The following is a 21220-nucleotide window of genomic DNA, read 5'->3' as shown; positions in this document are numbered from 1 at the left end:
GTGTGTGTCCCATTACATCCGGCGTAAAAGTAACTCCGCATTTCAAAACATCATACCAACAGTAAAATATGGTAAAGGTAGTGTGATGGTCCGGGGTTGTTTTGCTGCTTCAGGACCTGGAAGACTTGCTGTGATAAATGGAACCATGAATTCTGCTCTCTACCAAAGGAGGAATGAGAATGTCCGGCCATCTGTTGATCTCAAGCTGAAATGAACTTGGGTTCTGCAGTAGCTCAATGATCCAAAATAAAACAGCAAGTCCACCCCTGAATGTCTGAAGAAAAACAAAATTAAGACTTTGGAGTGGCTTAGTCAAAGTCCGGACCTCAACCCTATCGAGATGCTGTGGCATGACCTTAAAAATGCGGTTCATGCTAAAAAACCCTCCAAAGTGGCTGAATTACAACAATTCTGCAAAAATTCCTCCACAGTGCTGTCAGAGCCTCATTGCAAGTTATCGCAAACGCTTGATTGCATTTGTTGCTGCTAAGGGCGGCCCAACCAGTTATGCAATCACATTTTCACACCGGGCCATGTAGATTGGATTCCCCCCCCCATAATAAAAAGTTTCATTTAAAAACTGCATTTTGTGTTCAGTTGCGTTGTCATTGACTGATATTTAAATCTGTTTGATGATCTGAAACATTTAAGTGTGCCAAACAAGCAAAAAACAAAAAGAAATCAGGAAGGGGACAGACACCTTTTCACACCACTGCATGTCTCTGAATTAGTCTTGAGGTCAACATTTTTTGTTTAATTGAAAAGCGTTACTGCATCAGCATCTACTGTACAATTACACAGTAGAGAGGCAAGGCGGCATTGCTGGCATTGTTTTACAAATGAACATTTACACATTTACACAATTTTAGACTTTCAACTTTTACAATTTCACCATTGGATTTCGTTCGGATTATATTTTCTCGCTGTATTAGTTATTCTGAGCATGTGCTTGTTGCTGGGCAGAAGTCAGAGGATTCTGCCAAATGTTTGGCCTTCGAGAACATCTGTGCTATAGTCATCTATTATGTATTCATTTCTTGATTTAGTGTCTGATCTGTCATTGTGCGTCCTGTGACCCTAGTAAGATAAGCGGCAAAAAAATGGATGGATTAATGTCATTGTGCGTTTGCTTCATATGTTCCTTTTCACTGATATACCTGTGAGTGTTTGTGTCGCGCAAACAAGTACTGTAGAAGCAAGCCTACAAAATTATAACACTGCCTTGTAATGGTCCCATAAAGCTGGCCCTTATTTTCCTCTCTCAGGCCTGAGGATGAATTACAGCCACTCTCCAGGGACTGGGCATCCTATCAGGCAACAAGCAGCACATCACTGCACTGCCACGCTAGAGGAAATTAGTTCCCCAGTTTTGTGTGAATGCAGTGCATGCATAGTGTTTGGGTGCCTGACTGTGTGCAATTTGCGGTGTGAGTCATCGTTTGAAAGAAAGCTAAACGATGTCTGGCATCATGTTTCTCTAAAGTGTAGTCCATGAGTTAAAATCAGTGGCTCTAGCGGGCAGTGGTGATGACAAAGGGACAATTACCTCAAGCAAGGCAAAGCAGTATTTCTAAGCATATTTCTAAAAGAAAAAATTATTTTACTGTTTTGCAATCGAGCCTTGATAGTGTTGGACGTTTCATTTCTCCTCCCCTACATATTACATCCCCATACCCTTTTTGGTCCATTTTCTCAGAAACACTGGTGTATTGGCATATGCAGTTTTGTGTAAGGTGGTTGTGAAGTGAAGTCACAAACACAACGGCAGAGACAGTTGAAGCGCTTTCCCATCATTGCCATGACTCAGCATCAACACCAATCTCACTGTGGGTGCTACCATGCAGAGGTTTAAATTTACCATTGCTGCAGAACACCCTCTCTTCTGCTGAAGTAAAAAAAAAAACAAAAAACAAAAAGCAGTGCTCTGATGAGAGGTCACTTGATTATCGATCAGTGGCTACAGCATTGCTTCATCGCCAACAGATTTGGACAGTAATGTCACGGTAACAATGAGGCAAAGAAAGGAAATTTAAACATCAGTGACACCATGATGGAGATCTGCACATTAATAAGAGGAAGGAAAGCAAAAAGGTGATAAAATCAAGAGTGAGAGACAAAATGAAGTACAGTATGTCGAAACGTGCGAGTCGTGGGCATTTACAAGGAAGAAGGAATAAGACTGAGGCAAAGGTCAAAACAAGCTGAATGGCTTATTGCTTTTAAAAAAGTTAGGGCATTTTGTCCTTTCCCTTGAAACTCCTTGTCACAAGACACCCAGCTCACGAGATGAGACGATGCACAAGATTGGGCCCAGGAGAACAAGATGAGACGACATTTTAACATTAATTTTTAGAAAAGTACAATGAAAAAATATGACGGTATGTAACTTTTATGTATCCTACTCACAAAACAATGCAGGAGCGTTTTGAACTGTTAATTGTTCCAGAAACGGACACTAAACGATATTATTGTCAACATTTTTTGAGACCAGAGTGAATGCACACAGTGAATCCTTTTCCTGCCTGTTTGGAGGTGAGACACACTAAAAAAGGACATGCATGCACATGGCAATATATGCAGCCGGCAGAATTATTGCGTGAATTTTCAATTTATCGTGATAAATTTATTTTTTTTATTATCGCAAGACCATTTTTTTGCGAACGAGAACTCTCGTCACGTTTTAATCTTGCATGACACCCATACTCACTATGTATGTCAACAAGTGATTTCTCCCAGCTAGTCAATGACTGGTACACTTTTCTTTAATTCCCGTGCACACACATTGTTGCATCAATACACACATGGGTTTGTGCTTACCTGTCCATCACCTGTGGTGTCATCCTGTCCAAACGTCGGTCCCCTTATCTCGTTTTGTCTTGTTGGCTGAGGACAACAGCAGGTTTCACACAAAGGTAGATGAGGTGGAACTGGAGAGACAGAGATACAGTGATTCAACCATGAGGCTTTCGAGAAGTGTTTCCGGTCCTCTGGAGTTAAACGTTCCTGGAATGTTCACCAGGTGGGGTCTTTTCAGGGTCTGTCTGTGCAATAAGATTGTTGGCCAAATGAAGTAGACATATTTGACACGAGACAGCAGCATGACAACAAGCCAAAAGTGGAGACTGAGGATTGCAATCCGCATCCTGAATTGAACCAGACAAGGTAATGTTAGCACATGTGTTTATTTTGTCATTTCTGCCCTTAGATCCTCAGATTGCAATGCTATACTTGTGAATTTTTACAGTAGTAAGGACACAGCATTTAAAAATATGCTTGAACATTGAGCGACCAAGAGTGTTTTACATGTACAACACTGCAATATAATACCAGCATAGTTGACATTCCTTCAAATATTTAAAAATCTAAAACCTTTAAGCTGATTTTAATATGGCTTTTTAATATATTTAGAATGCTCATAAATGTTCTATCTTGTAAGGCAAACTTGTCAGAACAGTGAGGGTTCCCTTTAAATATTAACCTCCATGTGGAGAGTAGAAAGATTTTGCTCCCAGGTTATTTAAAAATACAATATTTTGAAGAGCATATCCATTTGAAGCCCTGCAGCTAAAGCCCCATGCCGTGGCTGAAAACTACTTACCTGTTAAAGGTTCATCCTTCAGCACTCGAATCTTCACCTTGCCTGCTGACAGCTGCTAGACACAGGACACAAACCAGCAATAACAATTTGTTCAAGCTTGGAGCAAAACAACTCTAAAGTAAAGGTTGTTTATACTTTTGTATGCAATTCTTTGGATGGAAAAATTCAGTTCATGACTAAATTAAAAACATGGGAAGTTGGTTTTTGAGGTGGCAAAACAAACTGGTCGTATTGCCTCTCTTTGCCGGTGTTTCCATTCAACTGGCTGCCGTGTTATCTGGCTCCCGAGTCCAGCTGTGGCAGCGAGGTCAACTCATGTTTTTGTTCATGTCCTCAGATTCGTTCGGGATTTCACAGTCTTTTTTGGGGATTGTTGTGGCCTAAAATGCCTGATTTCAAAGCAGCTTTTTTGTAAAGTTGCAATATTTTTAGGCTTATTTTTTTCAAGAACATTGCATCAGCTTGTGATTTTATGAACTTGTTATCAATGTTTTAAGTGTTCTTTGTAACCTTAACTGCAAAACATCTGCTTTACAGTCAAACCTTAACAGTCAAACCAGTCAAATGCCCCTGCTTTTGTATGATTCAGTTTTTCACCAAAATGTTCACCAAAATCATACAATACTGCACATAGCAAACTGCTGTATAACAGTATACAGTATTACAATATTCCCGTTGATAGCATTGCTTGTTTATTCAGCCATTCTGGATCACAAACCCAACACCAAATCTCGCAATACAAAAAGACGAGTTGACCTAGATGCCACAGCTGGACTCGGAAGCCAAATAACATGAGAACTAGTTGAACCGAAACACCAGAATTGTTGTCCCACACACTCTGTAGATTATATTTTTCTGCTGCTGGTCGGACAGCTTAAACCCGAACGAAGTCCAAATGATGGACGTTGCAGCAGCCTTTCTCACCAGCCTCTAATGTTCACTTTCAGCCATATTTACTTGTTACATTGAGGATATGTTGTAACTTGTCACTCTCTATTTTGCAGGTTGCAGCTAGATTGCTTCAACGTACGTTATCGTGATAGGGCAACAATTACAGTCCTTATCGTAGGCCAAATTTAGATTGCTTCAATCACGCAGTTTCGCCCATGACTACTCAAGAACAATCCAAACTCAAAGCTTTTATGCACAGTTACAATGCATTACATTCAAACACGACAAGGCATAATGTGTTAACGTTTAATGTCAGATATTCAATGCACAGAGCGCTTCAAACGTGATAGTGAAACCTAAAATGATGTCACTGGTAGAGGCACATTAGGCATTCTATCCATATACCAAAGCTTAAAAAATATGTCCAGAATAATAGGCTGGATAGATGTCAAATTAATTAAAACTTTTAACTACATTTTTGCAGGAACTTGCTCCACGAGTAGACAGACATTTTACCTTTTGTGTTTTCTTGGTGTTAGCAATTGGAGAACTGCTGTTTACTGATCCACGTTGTCCCGACTTCCACTGAAAAATTCCTGAATGCCTAAAAAAGACAAAGGGAGACTTTTTTTTGGCAATAATTACACAATCATTTTGATAGGATATGCCATATCACTGCTCCAACAGCAGTATCGAATAATCATTAGAATTCCTTCGGTTCTTCCTTTGTGCATTTTGAAATTAATTATTCCCTAAATCAGGGGTCGGGAACCTTTTTGGCTAACAGAGCCATGAAAGCCACCTATTTTAAAATGTATTTCCATAAGAGCCATATCATATTTTTTAACATTGAATACAACTGAATACGTGCATTTTTAAGCAAGACAATTTTAGAATATAGTACGTCTTTGAATTTATTCTTTTTAATAACACTGTCATACTTAAGCTATCCAATAATAAATAAAACACTTCTTACCACTAATGAGATTTCTTGTGCTACATGGTTTTGCACCGTAGTCCATATCTTTCTTTCTTTTCACCATCTTCTTCATCAAAAGGGTTAGCTCTGCAGAATTAGCAAGCTGGCTATTTGATTAATATGGAGGGAAGTTTACTTCTTGACATCTCGATGACCCGGGTGAGGCTACCGCAGGATCCAGTAATAATCGAGTTTTGTTGTGTGACCCGGAAAATATCATGGACAGCTAGCACTGGCTCTGGCCACCCACACTGCGGTAGAAAATGGATAGATTCAAATGCATAAGAAAGTTTTATATTTTGAACGTTTATTTATAACACTGTGATTTCTGTAATGTTTCACTTTAAAATGTCTGCCAAAATAAATAAAATAAATATGATTTATCTGAGAGCTAGATGCAGTCATCAGAAGAGCCACATCTGGCTCCGGAGCCATAGGTTCCCTGCCCTTGCCCTAAAGTGTCTCCAAATTGAAATTATCCTTGGTTATTAACTTACAGTACTTTCTCAGTGTCAATTTAATCAGGATTTGGAAGCTCAGCCCTGTTCTTTCTCTCAGCCAATAGGCACCATCATCTGTGTTCCCACACCTGTCTCTCACAAGTCGGATTTTTGTTGATCTCAGAGGTCCGTAGTGCTTTTGTTCAGATTACACACAGATAGGTTTGTTTGTTTCATCCTACTTGTGTCAGTTTCAATTCACTGAAGTTAGACATAGCGTGAAGGCTTGTTTGGGCAATATATCTTGGTAGTTCTTTGATTACAGACATCTTGATGTGGTTTGATCTGCATGCCACCACTAAAGTAAACTGTCCTTCATGTTATTTCAGGCACAGGCGCCTCACTAGTCAGAGAAGGAAACAACCAACTTGAACTGCTAAAATCGGAACAAAGCATATTTTCAAAAGCCAAAGCCAAAAGCACTTTCTTCTAATATCCAATTTCAACATTAAAACACTTTGAGACTTTATTGCAAGCTTTAAATGTAGAGAGAACAAATGTCAAGCAGCTGACAAGTAAATTCTTGATGCATCTTCTTAAAACCATGACTTAGGATCAACATGGTGAGGGGCGTAGTTAAATAGGCACAAACTAAATTAGGTCATCATCCTTTCTTACCGTCTCTGTATTTTGCGAAGTGCACAGCTGTGGAAAAGGAACCACGCAATTTTGTTGTGTCAAACGGTGCAACGACAATAAAAGCTTACTAAAAAAAAGTTCATTTGTGTTTTCTGACGTTACAAAACTGCTCAGAAAAGATATCATCACAGTTAATCAAAGTTAAGTTAATCAAGTTTCACCTTCTGTTGTGGAAATGGAGCAGAACAAAATTGAAATAGAGAAGCAATCAGCAAGACATCCCCTATCCCGTCAGTTGTGGCAGAATGAAGTGATAGCTCCAAACAACAGAAGTTTGTCAGATTGTGCAGCTCCTCCAGAGTGGCCCATCCATACATGCCATGGCCACAAAGTGTCGGCCCCATGAGGTTTTAGTGTGTCAGCAGTTTTGGTATTGATACTGTCCTGTGCCTTCGCCAGACTTGAAATCAATTGGAAACCTTTGGGATTTCATGTAACGCATCCACCAACATATCGTGCCAGAGACTATCTAAGAACTGTCTGATGCCCTGAACCAGGTCCAAAGGGGGATCTTGGGCCTCTGGGACTTGTGTGTAATGTCCTTCATTCATGAAAGAAACCTTCAGGCCTTTTCTCACAGGATATTTAAAAATGATTGTCATATTGTTCGTTGAAATGTTTGTTTGAATTTAAAACATGTTTTAACCCACTAACCCTAAGGACTTGAACCTAAGGAGAAATATAATGGCTTTGTTTGTTTGGTTTGGTTTTTGACAACAATTATATACAATACAGTCATGGAAAAAATTATTAGGCCACTTTTGTTTCTTCAGTTTATTGATCAATTTAAATGCCTGGTACAACTAAAAGTACATTTGTTTGTTCAAATATAACAATGATAACAAATATAGCCCATAAGAGTTTAATTTAAGAGCTGATATCAAGGAACTTCCATGGTTTTCTTGATTATAACCAAAGTCAATTAAGTTCTTACATGAATAGCTCTAGCATTGTACTGCCAAAATAATGACCTCTTATGAGCTATTTTTGTTGCCATTGTTATATTTGTCCAAACAAAAGGTACCTTTAGCTGTGTCAGGCATTAAAATGAACAGGAACCTGAAGAGACAAGGGCGGCCTAATTATTTTTTCCATGACTGTATATAACAGATGCACATATATAAAATGTTTGTTTTTTCCCCCATTCATAAAGATGCAGATGTACATGATGAATGCACAAATGCTAGTCAGGCCTGCCTGTTGCAGAGTGAAAACATGAAACGCAATCCTCATTTAGATGGCAGTTATTCATGCTCATGCAGCTGAATTATTTATGCTATTGTGAAGGCTGTTTATTTTGGGTTGAGCTGGCAACCTGTTACTGAAAGTCAGACAATATCTGTTTGAGAGAGAATGTGTGTGTTTAAATGACAAGAGTTGCCAACTTTGAAATCCATTGGTGTGCCAGGCTGACACTGGGGTATGGGCGTCAGGTAATCACACTGGTGCCATCGTCCTGGCAACTGACAGTCGCCAAGGGAGACAGCTGAGGCACACCTCTACTCGTGCAGGATGACAAGATGTCACTTGAGGACATTCCACCTGGACACACAAAGTGTCTGTGTGGGATTTTTGTGGACTGTGCATTAAGAAACACCCAGACAGACAGAATTAACTATATAAGTCCACATTCACACGTATGTTTATAAATTGCGGGAAAATGCTGAGGGAAAATGCGTGCAAGTGTAAACGCTGCTAAAAAATGTGAGACAAAGGACGAGGTCACTTCAGCTAAGTGAAAACGCATTCATATTCTGGCCAATGATTATTACACCTTGTCTCTATTTGTGTTTGAATGCTCACTTAATTACAAACTATGTAAATGAACGACAATATAAAAAGACCACATACAAACAACTCTGCAAAGAATGTACATTGATATTTAACTATTAGGGTTCCTGGCCATTTCAGCCGGATCAATTAAGATAAACAGCACAGCAAAGAAAGAGTGAGGAAAAAGTCATTCTGGACGGTACTTTTGGATGAGGCAAAATAGATCTTATATCTACAACCCTTCAAAGCCTGAAGACAAAGACAAATTAAGGCAGAGTTGCGCAGACCCAATCACATAAGGATGTACTGCATTTGCCCCAAGCCGTCAGACTGACTTTATTATTGCCTGTGTACTCATCACAAAGTGATTATACCACACCTCCTTTCAGCAAACTAAATTTGTTCAGCTATTCTTTCAGCCTGTATAACTGAATCTGACTAACACAAGGATGAGCCGTGCATCTACTCAGGGAGCGCTGCAATCTGGGGGACAAGCAAAGAGAAAAACAAAGCGCTAATACACAGCAACTGCACAGCTCAAGTATGGATCACAGCTTGAAGACTTGCAGGGAGAGCTTGTCAAATATGTACTCCTATTGTCCTGAGAAGAATAGACTGTTTCAGGAATGATTATGGGGATTCTAATTCAGGTAGCCTGAACAATGTAAACCAGATGATCGAAAGAAATGTCACTTGTAATGTCTACAAATCAAAAAATAACTACTGGGAACATTACTGTCGTTTTGCAATATCCATCCATCAATCCATCAATTTTCTTTGCCACTTATCCTCACTAGGGTCACCTATTTAGATGACTATGTATGGTATATAAAACAGATACTGTAGATACAGTATCTCACAAGTACAGCCCCTTACATTTCAGCAACCTTTGAAGAATATACTGTAGTATACAGCAATCCCTCATTTATCACGGTTCTTTGGTTCCAGACCTGACCACGATAAGTCAATTTCCACAAAGTAGGATGCCTTTTTTTACAAATGGCATATTTTCGTAGTTAGAGTATAGAAAACCTTCTAAATATGTTTTTTAGCATTACTAGAGCCCTCTGGACATGAAATAACAACCTAACCCTATAGTCACTTTTACATTCGTATTACCCAATATAGTAGACATAATAACAGAAAATAAGACACCCTAAACATAGATAAGACATTACAGACACATCAATGCTAACAACACACGTTAGCATTGACAGCGTACGTCCTCCGGAGGCTGTTGTCTCATCAACGTAACGTTACTGACACCTAGTGACCAGTGTAGAATACTTCTATAATGTTGTTGTTTGTGGTTAAGGAGAGACTACGATGCACTTCAATCACTTGTTCTGACAAGCAGAAAACACATATGCTGTGAACATTAACACAGGGGCTGCTGTTGGCCACAACTCACACCAACACCCAGCTAAAAATAGTCAACTCTAACTTGCTGACAGCCCACATGTCACTTCCCAGGTCCCGCTCCTAAAAGGCGCACACAACAAGTCACAGATATCACACTACATATCACATCTTCTGAATGCCTTGCATTTGCATTTTCATTCATTTAGCCATTTGTAATCTTGAAAATGCTTAATGTAGGCCAAGAATATGTACAATTTGCATAAATAGCCATATGTTTTACTAATAGGCCGTACTCAAGCACAAAACAGAGATTATTTATTAATTTTTGAAAAAACACGCTAGCGTGAGGGTGCGATGTTCGAACCAAAATGTAGCGAGGGACGACTGTATTCTCAAAGTCAGTGTGCAGCTTTATATAGCATATCCTCTGAAAACAACACATTGCCATTATTGTCTAAACAAACGTGAGTATATAGTACAATAAAAATAGTTGCAGAAATGTAAATAGTTTGGAGAGATACTGTAACCGCCAACATCCCTCGTTTGTTGCAGTTAATTGGGTCCAGACCCGACCACAAAACAGCATGATTTATTAATATATTTTTGAAAAGCCGTGATAGTGAAGTCGCTAAATTCGAAGCACGACATGGCGAGGGACAACTGTACTGTATTCTTATCACTCCCAAGCTGTTGAGAACATCCATCCATCATCCATGCATGTTAAAAAAGACAGCAGAACTGTTCTGTAGTGTTATCACAGGATTAATACCAAGCAAACACCTTGTGGACACTTGTAATCTCCCACCTCATGTGACCTGCGTGCTTTCACACTATATGTGGAAACTATAGTATGTGGAGGAATGCGCCCACAGAAACAAGGGGTGTACTCAACTTTTGGGACATACTGTAGCTTATTAGGAATACCTGCACATTGCAATATGCCCTAGAAAGAGTATGTATCAAAAGTTGTGTGCGATTACATTAGATTAGAGAGAAATGTTTGTTTATTCCGAGCTTTAGTTTGCTGCTGTGTAGCACTACACAGCATTTCTTATAAAATCTCAAGTAGCTAAATAAAATAATACCCTCGCAGTACTGTGCAGTTTGGTTATACAAGTTGTCATGGAACACAATCACAACACTGCCATTACCTTTGGAGTGTTTGTCAAAATAACAAAGACAACTTTACTGGGCCCCAGTAAAGAAGTAAATGTTGCAATATTTCAGTACTGTATGTCAAAAAGCAATGTTTATGTGAGCATCATCCGAAGCCGTCTTCCCATATTGATCTCCAATGTATTAATTAAAGCTGGACTGCCATTGTTATACAGTACATACTTCTCCACCATTGATACTCACCCCCTCTCTCCTTTCTCTTTTTTCATGCTCTCTTTCAGCTTTTGCAGCATTTCTTCCATTGCATTGCCCTGCTGGGCGAGAGCCGCTGTATCCGTCTGCAGGCCTTGTGGGTTCCTATGGTAACGCACAGATATGGACACACACACTCCCTGAGTATGAAGTCAATCAATGACAGTCAATCATACAAATGACCCACTCCATCCGATTGGTGAGCCAGTCTCTCATCAATATGTTCAATTAATCTACTGCATTTACAGATCCCTGTTGCCATGGCGGATCAATATTTTCATCAATTAGTCACCGGAGGAGTGTACCACCAGACTTGAGCATCAATTCAGTCAATTACTGGTTGGTAAATGAGAAACTGTGGGGGGCGCAATGCAGAAGTATCAGAATGCTGAAGTATCAGAATCTTGATGTACAGTATAAAACAGTCCAAAAGTCTTTGGTTACATCAATGATGTTATCTTAACTTACCTTGAGCTGAATTGTAACGATTTGGATTTACTGAAGGGAAACGCCACCAAGTCATTTAAATTCATGTTTCCTCTTGGGCTAGGCGCAAGGGTATTCTTCTTGTGTCTTTTTAACAAAAACACTTCTTCTGCAATGAGAGGCAACAATAATAACATTACGTGCGTGATCATACTCATTTTCAAATAAATCTGACTACATAGACTATATAACACCCCTGTCATCATCTTCTAAAAATGAACCCATGACTAGAGTGGACATATTTGCCAAAAGCTATAGAGCAGGGGTCGGAAACCTTTTTGGCTAAGACAGCCATGAAAGCCATATTTTAAAATGTATTTCCGTGAGAGCCATATCATATCTTTTAACAGCGAATACAACCAAATGTGTGTATATTTAAGGAAGACTAACAATTTTATAATATAATAAGTCTCTGAATGTATTCTTTGTAATAATGTTGTTATATTGAAGCTAACCAATAATTATTAATAAATTACTTTTTACCATTAATGCAACTTCTGGTGCTGCATGGTTTTGCGCCGTACTCCGTATCTTTCTTTCTTTTCCTTTTTCATCAAAAGGGCTGTCTCTGCACAATTATCTAGCTGACTATTTGATTATTGGCGGGACGACCCCAATAATAATCAAGTTTTGGTGTCTGACACAGAAAACATGGGAAGGACAGCTGGCATTGCGCTAGAAAATAAAATGGATGGATTAAAATGCATTAGAATGCATATTTTTCATGTTATTTTTAACACTGTGATTTCTGTAATGTTTTACTTTAAAATGTCAGGAAAACAAATTAAAATAAACACATTTTATGATGTTAAGAAATGTCTGAGAGTCAGATGCAGTCATCAAAAGAGCCACATCTGGCTCCCGAGCCGTATCATCAAATGTGAGTGTGAATTGTTGTGTGCGTCCATATGTACCCTGTGATTGGCTGGCAACCAGTCCAGGGTGTAGTCCGCCTTTCGCCCGAAGTCAGCTAGGATAGGCTCCATCTCCTTGCACCCCGGAAGAGGTTAAGCGGTAAACAATGGATGGATGGTCAGCTATCCATCCATCCATCCATTTTCTATACCGCTTATCCTAATTAGGTTCGCGGAGGTAAGCTGTACCCTATCCCAGCTGACTTTGGGCGAGAGGCGGGGTACACCCTGGACTGGTCGCCAGCCAATCGCAGGGCACATATAGACAAACAACCATTCACACTGTGGCCGGATGGTCAGCTATTTTAATGAAAACCTATAGCATAGTAACAATCATTTCAATGACAAATAGTCTTGTCATCACAGCAAAGAAACACTAAATTGACAGTTCTGATCCATTGATTTTCTATACAGCTCGTCCTCATTAGGGTGACAGGTAAGCTGGTGAGTTGAGAGGCGGGGTACACCCTGGACACAGGCCACATAGACAAACACTGACACTCACATTCACACCTATGGACAATTTAGAGCCTCCAATTCACCTAACACGCATGTTTTTGGAATGTGGGCGGAAGCCGGAGTAAAAAAACATGGGGAGAAAATGCAAACTCCACACAAAAGTGTTCCAATAGAGATTCAAACACAGATCTACTGACTGGGAGGCAGACACTAACCACTATTCCACCGTCCTGCAAGTTCTGACCCACAAAATGAAAAAAATTAATTAAATGAATGTGTATGTTGGAGTAGTTGGACAAGAATACGGATGTGAAAAAGGCAGCCAAACTCACCTCAAAGTATCTAACGAGGTAGACAACCTGTCACCTTATTCGAATATTCACGCTACACGCTTTGTGTCAGAGAAAAGGCTGAAAAATGAATTGAGACAGCATTTAAACAACTTTTAAGAAAACAAATTTGCTAGTTGGAGTGTATTGGTGCTACAATTGTGTCCCCAAAAGAAGCCGACACACGGATATTACGTCACGCTAACAACAATAGTTAACGTAAAGCTATTGGTGCCGGTGACGGTAAAAACGATCAGTTAGCATTAAAAACTTACCTGACGGGTGTGACGCAGCCTGTTAGACTTAAGTCAACATACGTTTGCGTTAGTTAAACATTACATTTAATACAAAATACATGGATGGTTTTAAAAAGTCGTACTTTGTCGTTTGGCTTTTTACCCACTGGAAGCATGCGAGCCGAGAGAGAGCGAGCGAGAGCAGTGTTAACATTTCCATGACAACCGAATCACGTGACTCCGCCGCTCTTTCTCGCGATAGCCCCGCAGCTGGCGAGATTATAGTGAAAACTAATGTCTAGCACTGCATATTAAATGGAACGTTTCATTAATAAGCATTGCAGTCAAACACGTTGACCCATTTAGCCCCTCAATAATCACAAATTGAATTCCTGTCTCTTAAATTTAAAGCTCTGTCTAGGACTTTGAACCTTTTACTTACATTTTAAGTTGCAAGTACACAGGGTTATGATCATATGACTGGTTTTTAATCTTCGTCCCTGAAGAATGTCCACAAGAGTGCTTGTGTTTGTGCTTTTAATTAAGAGTATATTGTGATGATGTAATCCGCAAAGAAAAATATAAAAGGGCAGAGACATTACGACAATATATTGATAGATGAGTTGAATTAATTTAACAATAAAAACTAAAACAGAAATATTACCAACCATTTTCTTTCATCAAAACAAAAGTGATGTCAAGGGTCTTGTATGAAAGCAAAAACAAATTGACTGCAATGCATTTCCTACAAGCACCTGCGCTTTTATCACTAAATCCTGCTTTCTTTTTGCCCTGCCTTTTGTCATTCTGTCCATCTCTCTATCTCTCCCTATGTGCTGGTGTATGACCTCTTGCACCTGCCATCATGGAAGAGTGCATGTGTGACTTATTGAGCGTAGCTCTGGGTGGATGGTCTTTTAAGGTTGTGACCCCCAACTGGATTCTGTCTTGGCTGCTAAGCAGTGACTCTCACGCTCGTTTTTGCTCCCTCTTCTTACTCTCCGCCTGGCCTGTGAAGACAGAAGGGCATGCGCGAGCATACCGATGAGCGGGGCGAGTGAGAAGAAGAGAAAGTTCAGTGAAAGAGGAGGCAAAACGGTGCTAAAATGAAGAATGCAGGGTATCGGAAAAGGGGCAATTAAAGGACCAGAAAGAACGCATTCAAAGGAACAACAGATACAAGAGAGCAACAGCAGAGCACCTGCAGAAGGACAATGAGTCCACTGTGAAATGTCAGGGCTATTTGTAGACTGTGACGATGGTCTTGTAATGAATGTCATCTGCTGAGTTGAATTTTATGTGCTTTATGCTGCTATGTATACCAAATACACACTTCAATAGGTATTCACTCACAATATCCCATACAAAAAATATCCTTTTTAAAGAAAATGATGCTCATTTGATCATATCTGTTCTTCTGGACCATCCATCCATCGTCCACGCATGTTAAAAATGGCAGCAGACCGGTCCTGCAGTCTTATCCCAGGATTAATACCAAGCAAACACCTTCAAGTGGACACTTTTAATCTCCCACCTCACGTGACCTACACGATTTCAGACTGTATATGGAAACTACGGCATGTGGCAGACACACATTAGAACACTGAGAATAAGACTATAGACAAGGAGATGATTGTTTGGAATAATGTGATGTCATCTCCTGAATCTTAATGGAATCTCATTCACATTGTGCCAACCTGAAGTTATTGAATGAAGCTGATGTAAATTAGTCAGGGTTTTGAGAAAATGTTTTGTTAATTGACGTTGACCGAGATTAACCCACACAAAGTGGGAAGATGGCAAGTGCAACACTTCTTTCAAACTGTCAGGCTTGTGCTGGCTCGCATTAGATTACATTCTAAAAGGCATCACCAACATAGCGGCACCATTTTATACTATTTTTGATCTGATTCATGCAACTTTCACTTCCAAACCCATCATGGCCACAAACCTATGTTAATTTTTGCCGTGCACTATCAAATTTTAAAGTCATTTTAACACACTGGCTGACATCTGTTTTTGCAAGGAAACTTCCCTTATTGTTGCACTAAACTAAACCGCCTAGGGTCACACAAGTGCTTCTTTGTTCAATTATGAAGTAATGTGAACTTCTGCCAAGAGATGTTTCTAAATTAACTCTCGCTGTGTTGTGGTGCATCGAACGGCAGCAGCACCATTTTGAAAATAATGAGATCCCATTTTGTAGAAAAAACTTGAGTTTTATGTTTCCTTCCTCCAGTTCAGACAGACATATGAGCATGCAGCATACCATGCACGGTCTTGAATGAACGTCAGCGGTAACGACCTCAAAGCAGGCTATACGCACATCCAACATGCAAAATTACATAAATGCAGTCACAGCCTTTATCAACAGTACTTCACTAAAGTGAGCACACCCCTCACATTGCAGCACATGCAGTACATCTTCTCAAAGGGCAAACATTATAGAAAGCAGTCAGTGTACAGCTTTGAAAGCAGAAGGTAGGGGATCATGCTTTATTTCAGAATGTCACAGCACATGCACATGCTAAAATTTATATTTCCCCCAATGGACCGCAGCTCCCCAGTGTTGGCATGGCTCATGCAGCTCAGAGCATGACATTACCGCAACCATGCAGGACTGTAGACAAGACACATTATCTTGGTACCAACTTATGGTGCCAATAATGATTGTGTGTTGAGTCATTTTCAGTGGATAGCAAATCTATACTGCTACACAAGATGCACGCTAACTACTCCAAGGGTTTTACTCACTTCCATGAGATACTTTACTCCTTCCAAAGTTTTATCATGTTAAGGGTGACCAAATGTCCCGTTTTCCCAGGACACGACCTGTTTTTTCATGCTGTCCAGGGTTGTTTATTTTTAGAAAGTGATGAATGAAAATGTTCGGGGTTTCATTGCTTTTCATCGAACCATTAAGCTGACCGGCATCAGGGCACTTTTTTAAAATGAACAGTGGCAAAAAGTTGCAAAAAGCCAAAGAAAAAACATGGAATTAATCCTCTGACACTTTTCGACTTGAAGTCTAATAAAATTGGGAATGTCATGCACAAATCCCAAGTTCTTGCAACTTTAGACGGCACATTTTTCCCAAAAATATCGGTTACGTTCCAAAACTGAACAAGCATTTAAGCATTTGACCTCAGGTTCCTGAGTCGTTCTGTTTTTGGAAAAATGTTTGTAACGGTTAATTATTGTAACAATCTTCCTTAGAAAGAAAATTGTTAAAGTATCATTTGAGTATCCCATTGCCTACTCACGTCTACTCTTTCCAAAGTTTTATCATGTTAAGGGTGACCAAATACCCCGTTTTCGCAGGGCACATCCTGTTTTTGCATCCTGTCCAGGCTGTCCAGGGTTTACTTTTAGAAAGTGATGAATGAAAATGTTCTGGTTTTCATTGCTTTTCATCGAACCATTAAACTGACCGGCATCAGGGCACTTTTTTAAAATGAACGGTGGCAAAAAGCTGCAAAAAGCCAAAGAAAAAGCATGGAATTAACCCTCTGACACTTTTCGACTTGAAGTCTAATAAAATTGGGAATGTCATGCACAACGGTGGTTCAAAATCCCGAGTCCTTGCGACTTTAGACGGCGCATTTTTCCCAAAAATATCGGTTACGTTCCAAAACTGAACAAGCGTTTAAGCATTTGACCTCAGGTTCCTGAGTCGTTCTACTTTTGGAAAAATGTTTGTAACGGTTATTTATTGTAACAATCTTCCTTAGAAAGAAAATTGTGTATATACAGTATATATATCCGTAATCAAAATACAGTCACCCTAATCATGTGACTCCAGATGTTCCATTGCACAATGGAACATCAGCATGCCTGCCAGGTCCAGTAAATGATGATGTGATGTTTTGGGTAAAGAAAGCAAGACATGGTCATAATACGCTACACATCATTTCTTTAACTGAAAAATGATACCAATCTGCTGCTCATATGTTGCGCCAGTACACCGTTGGGGAAGCATTATAATTGTTAGCTTTAGGCACACTCGTGTAATGGTTGGGACGTAAGCAAGACAAGCTCATAAAGTGTTAGCCATTTCCTTTTATGAGGTCAAGATCAACTTTACAGGAACGTGGCATTTAAAAATCTGCCAAACGGGTGCCTTTAATAATGTTCTGTAATAATGTCTTAGTCAGCAAACTTCACAGAGTGTCAAACATTTACAACATTTGTAAGTTATTTATATGTCACAGTATATTGTAGCATCGCTGGAATGCGTCCAGTTTTCCAGCATGCTTGCGGCACATTTTTGTAAAGAGTTGTTAATATTACGTGTTTATTGTTACATAAATCCTTGTTTATCCTTCCCCGCAGTATTTGTAGTGCGTGTTACTTACCTGTTGCCTGTTCAGTTTGCTGTGTGCGGGCTGTTGTTGACCTCTTTTACGTTTTTTAGCAGACACCGTGACTGCGGTTAGTGTTCTGTGCCGTGACACCCCTGCTGTTTCTTTGCCTTGTCACGCTTTTTGCGAGTTCAGTTCCGCTGCTGCTTGACTCAATAAACAACGTCGCTCTTCCAAGCAAGCTGAAGCACCTCACTTATGCAGTTCCGGAGCGCCACTATTTTTATGACTAGGATATAGGATTAAAATATGCTGTGGTGAGAAGGCTGTGGTTATGCAGAAAAGAGTCAAGGCTGAAAGGTACAAAGAAATATGACAAGTAAGTGATAAAATGCGGGTAGAGTGAACAAGATTTAAAAAAAAAAACTGCAATAGATTGTAAGAGACGATCTGATGGCAAGACTTGCTTGTCACAGAGAGACAGACAAGTAATGAGAGCTCTGGTCTGGGGTTGGAGGTTGTGAGGGACAATAGGCCGGATGAAGAAGGCCAATTGAAAAATGGAGGGTTGAGTGTGGGTGGCGAGGGGCGGAAGAGGCGGATGGATGAGTGCGAGTGATGGAAGTGGACGAACGGGGTGAGAGGTCTCGAACACGTGCTGTAGTTACAGCCCAGCGTGACCTGGACTGGGCTGCTCGCACGTGTACGAGACGTACATTGATCAAAGCCGTAATGATCGCTAACATGGCAGACGAGGTCATGACAGTGATGACAAACAGCCACCTGCAAAAATAGCAGCACATGAAAGACACGAGGGGGTGCGACTAAAGCAACAGAGGGACATGGAAGGAAAACTGAAACCTCTTAAATCTCCACCTTATGACTAGTTTGACTCTAGTCTGTCTTTTCATGTATGTATGATTTCAACAATGTAGCTAAACAATAAAAACGTTTTATGACGCCATGTTAATGTTGAGTATTGCCATTCGCTGCCATAACTGAGCCCTACTCCTCCATTCACTTTATATTGGAGATGAGTGACAGCAAAAAGATGGTGAAGACAGGAGCCACTAAACCTGGCTGGGATGAACCAAGTGCAATGTTTTCAGCATATACTCTAGATTAGGGATGCTCTGATCCAGGTTTTATGCTGCTGATTCCGATACCGATCATCCATGAGTAAGATTGGGCGATACCGATCACATGGATTAACTGTACATTTTTCTATTTATTTATGAGTGCTATTGGCCATTGGACAATTCCAAGGGCCCTTGGCTAAACGTTCATTAAACAACAACACACGAATAGTGTTTGAAGGACACTAGACACTTGAAAAAGTTAGTACGTTCCCGATGGAAGTAATATCTACTTCGCAGTGAGAGAAAAACAAGCTCCAAACTAACTGCATTGCTTGTTTGTTTTAAAAACAAACTGTCACCGCGGTAAAAAGTCACATTTGGAGTCTGAAGACGAGAAGCTAGGGGGATCATTCTAGCTAGCTAGTTAGCTCGTTAGCAGCGGACAGTTAGGCAAAGCGTGTATAGAACGACGCAAGAGAAGTCAAACACCAATAGGTTTGACAAGGGAGTGATCAAACACACTGGCATCGATTGGCGTAGCCTGTGTGAAGCTGTCAAACTGAAACCATTAGAGGTTGTAAAGCGCATTCCTTGTCGGCTCAATACGGCTGTTGTCAACCGCACGTGACACAGCACACATGCATGTTCGTGTTGTCATGACATGTATTGTCATGTCGCCGTGATCGTTTTTTCTGATCGGCTTTGAAAGGCATATATCGGCATATGGCGATCATGTGTTTTTTACGGAAATCAGCCGATACTAATCGGTGGCCGATCGATCGGCGCATCCCTACTGCAGACAGTATCTTTTTTTTATTATTATTTTTTTGGCATCCTGAGAAGGATCAATAGATAAAATAAAAGTGAAGGTGTGTGACGAGAATTTCAACTGGTACGAATGCAAAGTATGCCTTTGCAAGAACAAAGAACAAAAAAGCTGGATCTGTTGGGATATTCCTCCATTGTTTTTCCCTTCAACCCCAATCGCAATGAGCATTTTTTTCAAACATTTTTTTCAAACATTTTGTAAAAACGTGAACGGTAGCGAATAACCTTTCTGCGCCACTACATTTCCTATAATTACTTTTCGTAGTAATAACAAAACCTTCATCATCATTAGCGCTGTCATTGATTGATGCGATTGTTATACACATCATTTTCTCATCCATACCTTCTATCCTATTTTCTCTGTCTCTACTCACCGTCTGTCTGCTCTTTCTCAACCTAACCAGGCAGACGGCCACCCCACACAGTCTCGGTTCTATTTAAAGTTTCTTCCTTACGGGGAGTCTTTCCTTGCCTGCATTGCCAAAGTGCTTGCTCAAGAGGGGTTCAGTTGGTTTTCTTTAATGTACATGGAGCATGGTTCTCGAGTTTCTCAAAGTGTGATGGCTGTGTGCTGAGACATTTTCAATGGACGTTAAGTCCATACTGCCATAGGAGCTAAACAAGCAAGTATATCCAAGTTTCATTTCTACAGTACTGTCCCTTGAGAATATATAGTGTAATAGCTGGATACTGGAGCACGGTTCCGTGTGTAAAGTACCTTGAGATAATGTTTGTTGTGAATTGGCGCCGCACCAATAAAATTGACGTGACCTGATTGTGCTGCACCGCTTTTTGGCACTCTTGCGTTGGGGTGCTAGTCACTGTGGAACAGTATTTAAGAGCATTACTGTCTGTTGATCGGTCGCCGGAGAATCTTCACGTTCATGCCTCGATGGACCTGTAATGGAAACAACGCAAAACATATATTTGATTTAATGCTTGTCTTTTTCCTGGAATACGCCACTACTTCCACTAGTTCCACCAAGCAATACAGCTTGCTTCCGTTCTGTACAATATGCAGTTTTTTTCCATTTCCATTGCCAAAAGTGTACCAAACTAAAAAAAAATGAATGATAGTTTAAATACAATTGGATCAAAGCAGTAAGCAGTGGCTACACAAGGCTATACTGTAATATCATGTGGCGTTTGACAGCAACACTGAGAACAGAGCATTTAGAACAACATTCTGTGTCATTGTTGTTTTATAATATGCAACTCTGAGAAAGGTATGGAGTATAACAATAAAAGATGTGTAGGAATGTGGGTCAAATATGACGTTTAATCAACAGAAACAAGGTGAATTTGTTATCACCAATTATCATCACATCACCATACTGTTCTGCCGTGCATTACGGAGACGAATAACAGCACCAGCGTGATTTAGAGTCGACAATAAACTTTCCTGCGTGTGTTTAAAATGTGGAAGAACATGTAAAATAAAGCACACACACAGTAGCCTGTGTCCTACTCTACTCTAC

General features: G+C 40.0%; 2 protein-coding genes across 14 annotated transcripts in view; both read right to left on the bottom strand.

Annotated features, from left to right (window-relative positions):
• Positions 1-13758, bottom strand: part of zbbx (zinc finger, B-box domain containing) — a 40500-nt gene extending 26742 nt beyond the window's left edge. For 2 of the 13 annotated variants that reach the window (XR_008573100.1, XM_054793588.1), the window contains exons 1-7: positions 13574-13718; positions 13302-13379; positions 11579-11705; positions 11102-11215; positions 5006-5093; positions 3599-3653; positions 2818-2927 (exon numbers count right to left, since the gene is read on the bottom strand). Coding sequence is in view for 12 of the 13 variants with exons in the window: in XM_054793588.1 (XP_054649563.1) it covers positions 2818-2927; positions 3599-3653; positions 5006-5093; positions 11102-11215; positions 11579-11643 (432 nt within the window). In the remaining variant the exon portion in view is untranslated. Of the gene's footprint in view, positions 1-2817; positions 2928-3598; positions 3654-5005; positions 5094-11101; positions 11216-11578; positions 11706-12079; positions 12353-13301; positions 13380-13573 lie in introns of those variants that run through there. The other 11 variants (XM_054793587.1, XM_054793592.1, XM_054793591.1 and 8 more) reach the window with 9 other exon arrangements.
• A 2971-nt stretch (positions 13759-16729) lies between these two features.
• LOC129190875 (WD repeat-containing protein 49-like) overlaps positions 16730-21220 on the bottom strand; it is a 40997-nt gene continuing 36506 nt past the window's right edge. Inside the window, exon 17 of the mRNA XM_054793568.1 lies at positions 16730-20640. The gene's annotated coding sequence lies outside the window, so the exon portion shown is untranslated. The remainder of the gene's footprint in view (positions 20641-21220) is intronic.

This window comes from Dunckerocampus dactyliophorus, chromosome 12 (assembly GCF_027744805.1).
Source record: "Dunckerocampus dactyliophorus isolate RoL2022-P2 chromosome 12, RoL_Ddac_1.1, whole genome shotgun sequence".
In the NCBI taxonomy this organism is placed as follows: domain Eukaryota; kingdom Metazoa; phylum Chordata; class Actinopteri; order Syngnathiformes; family Syngnathidae; genus Dunckerocampus; species Dunckerocampus dactyliophorus.
This window is presented reverse-complemented; position numbering and strand designations above follow the sequence as displayed.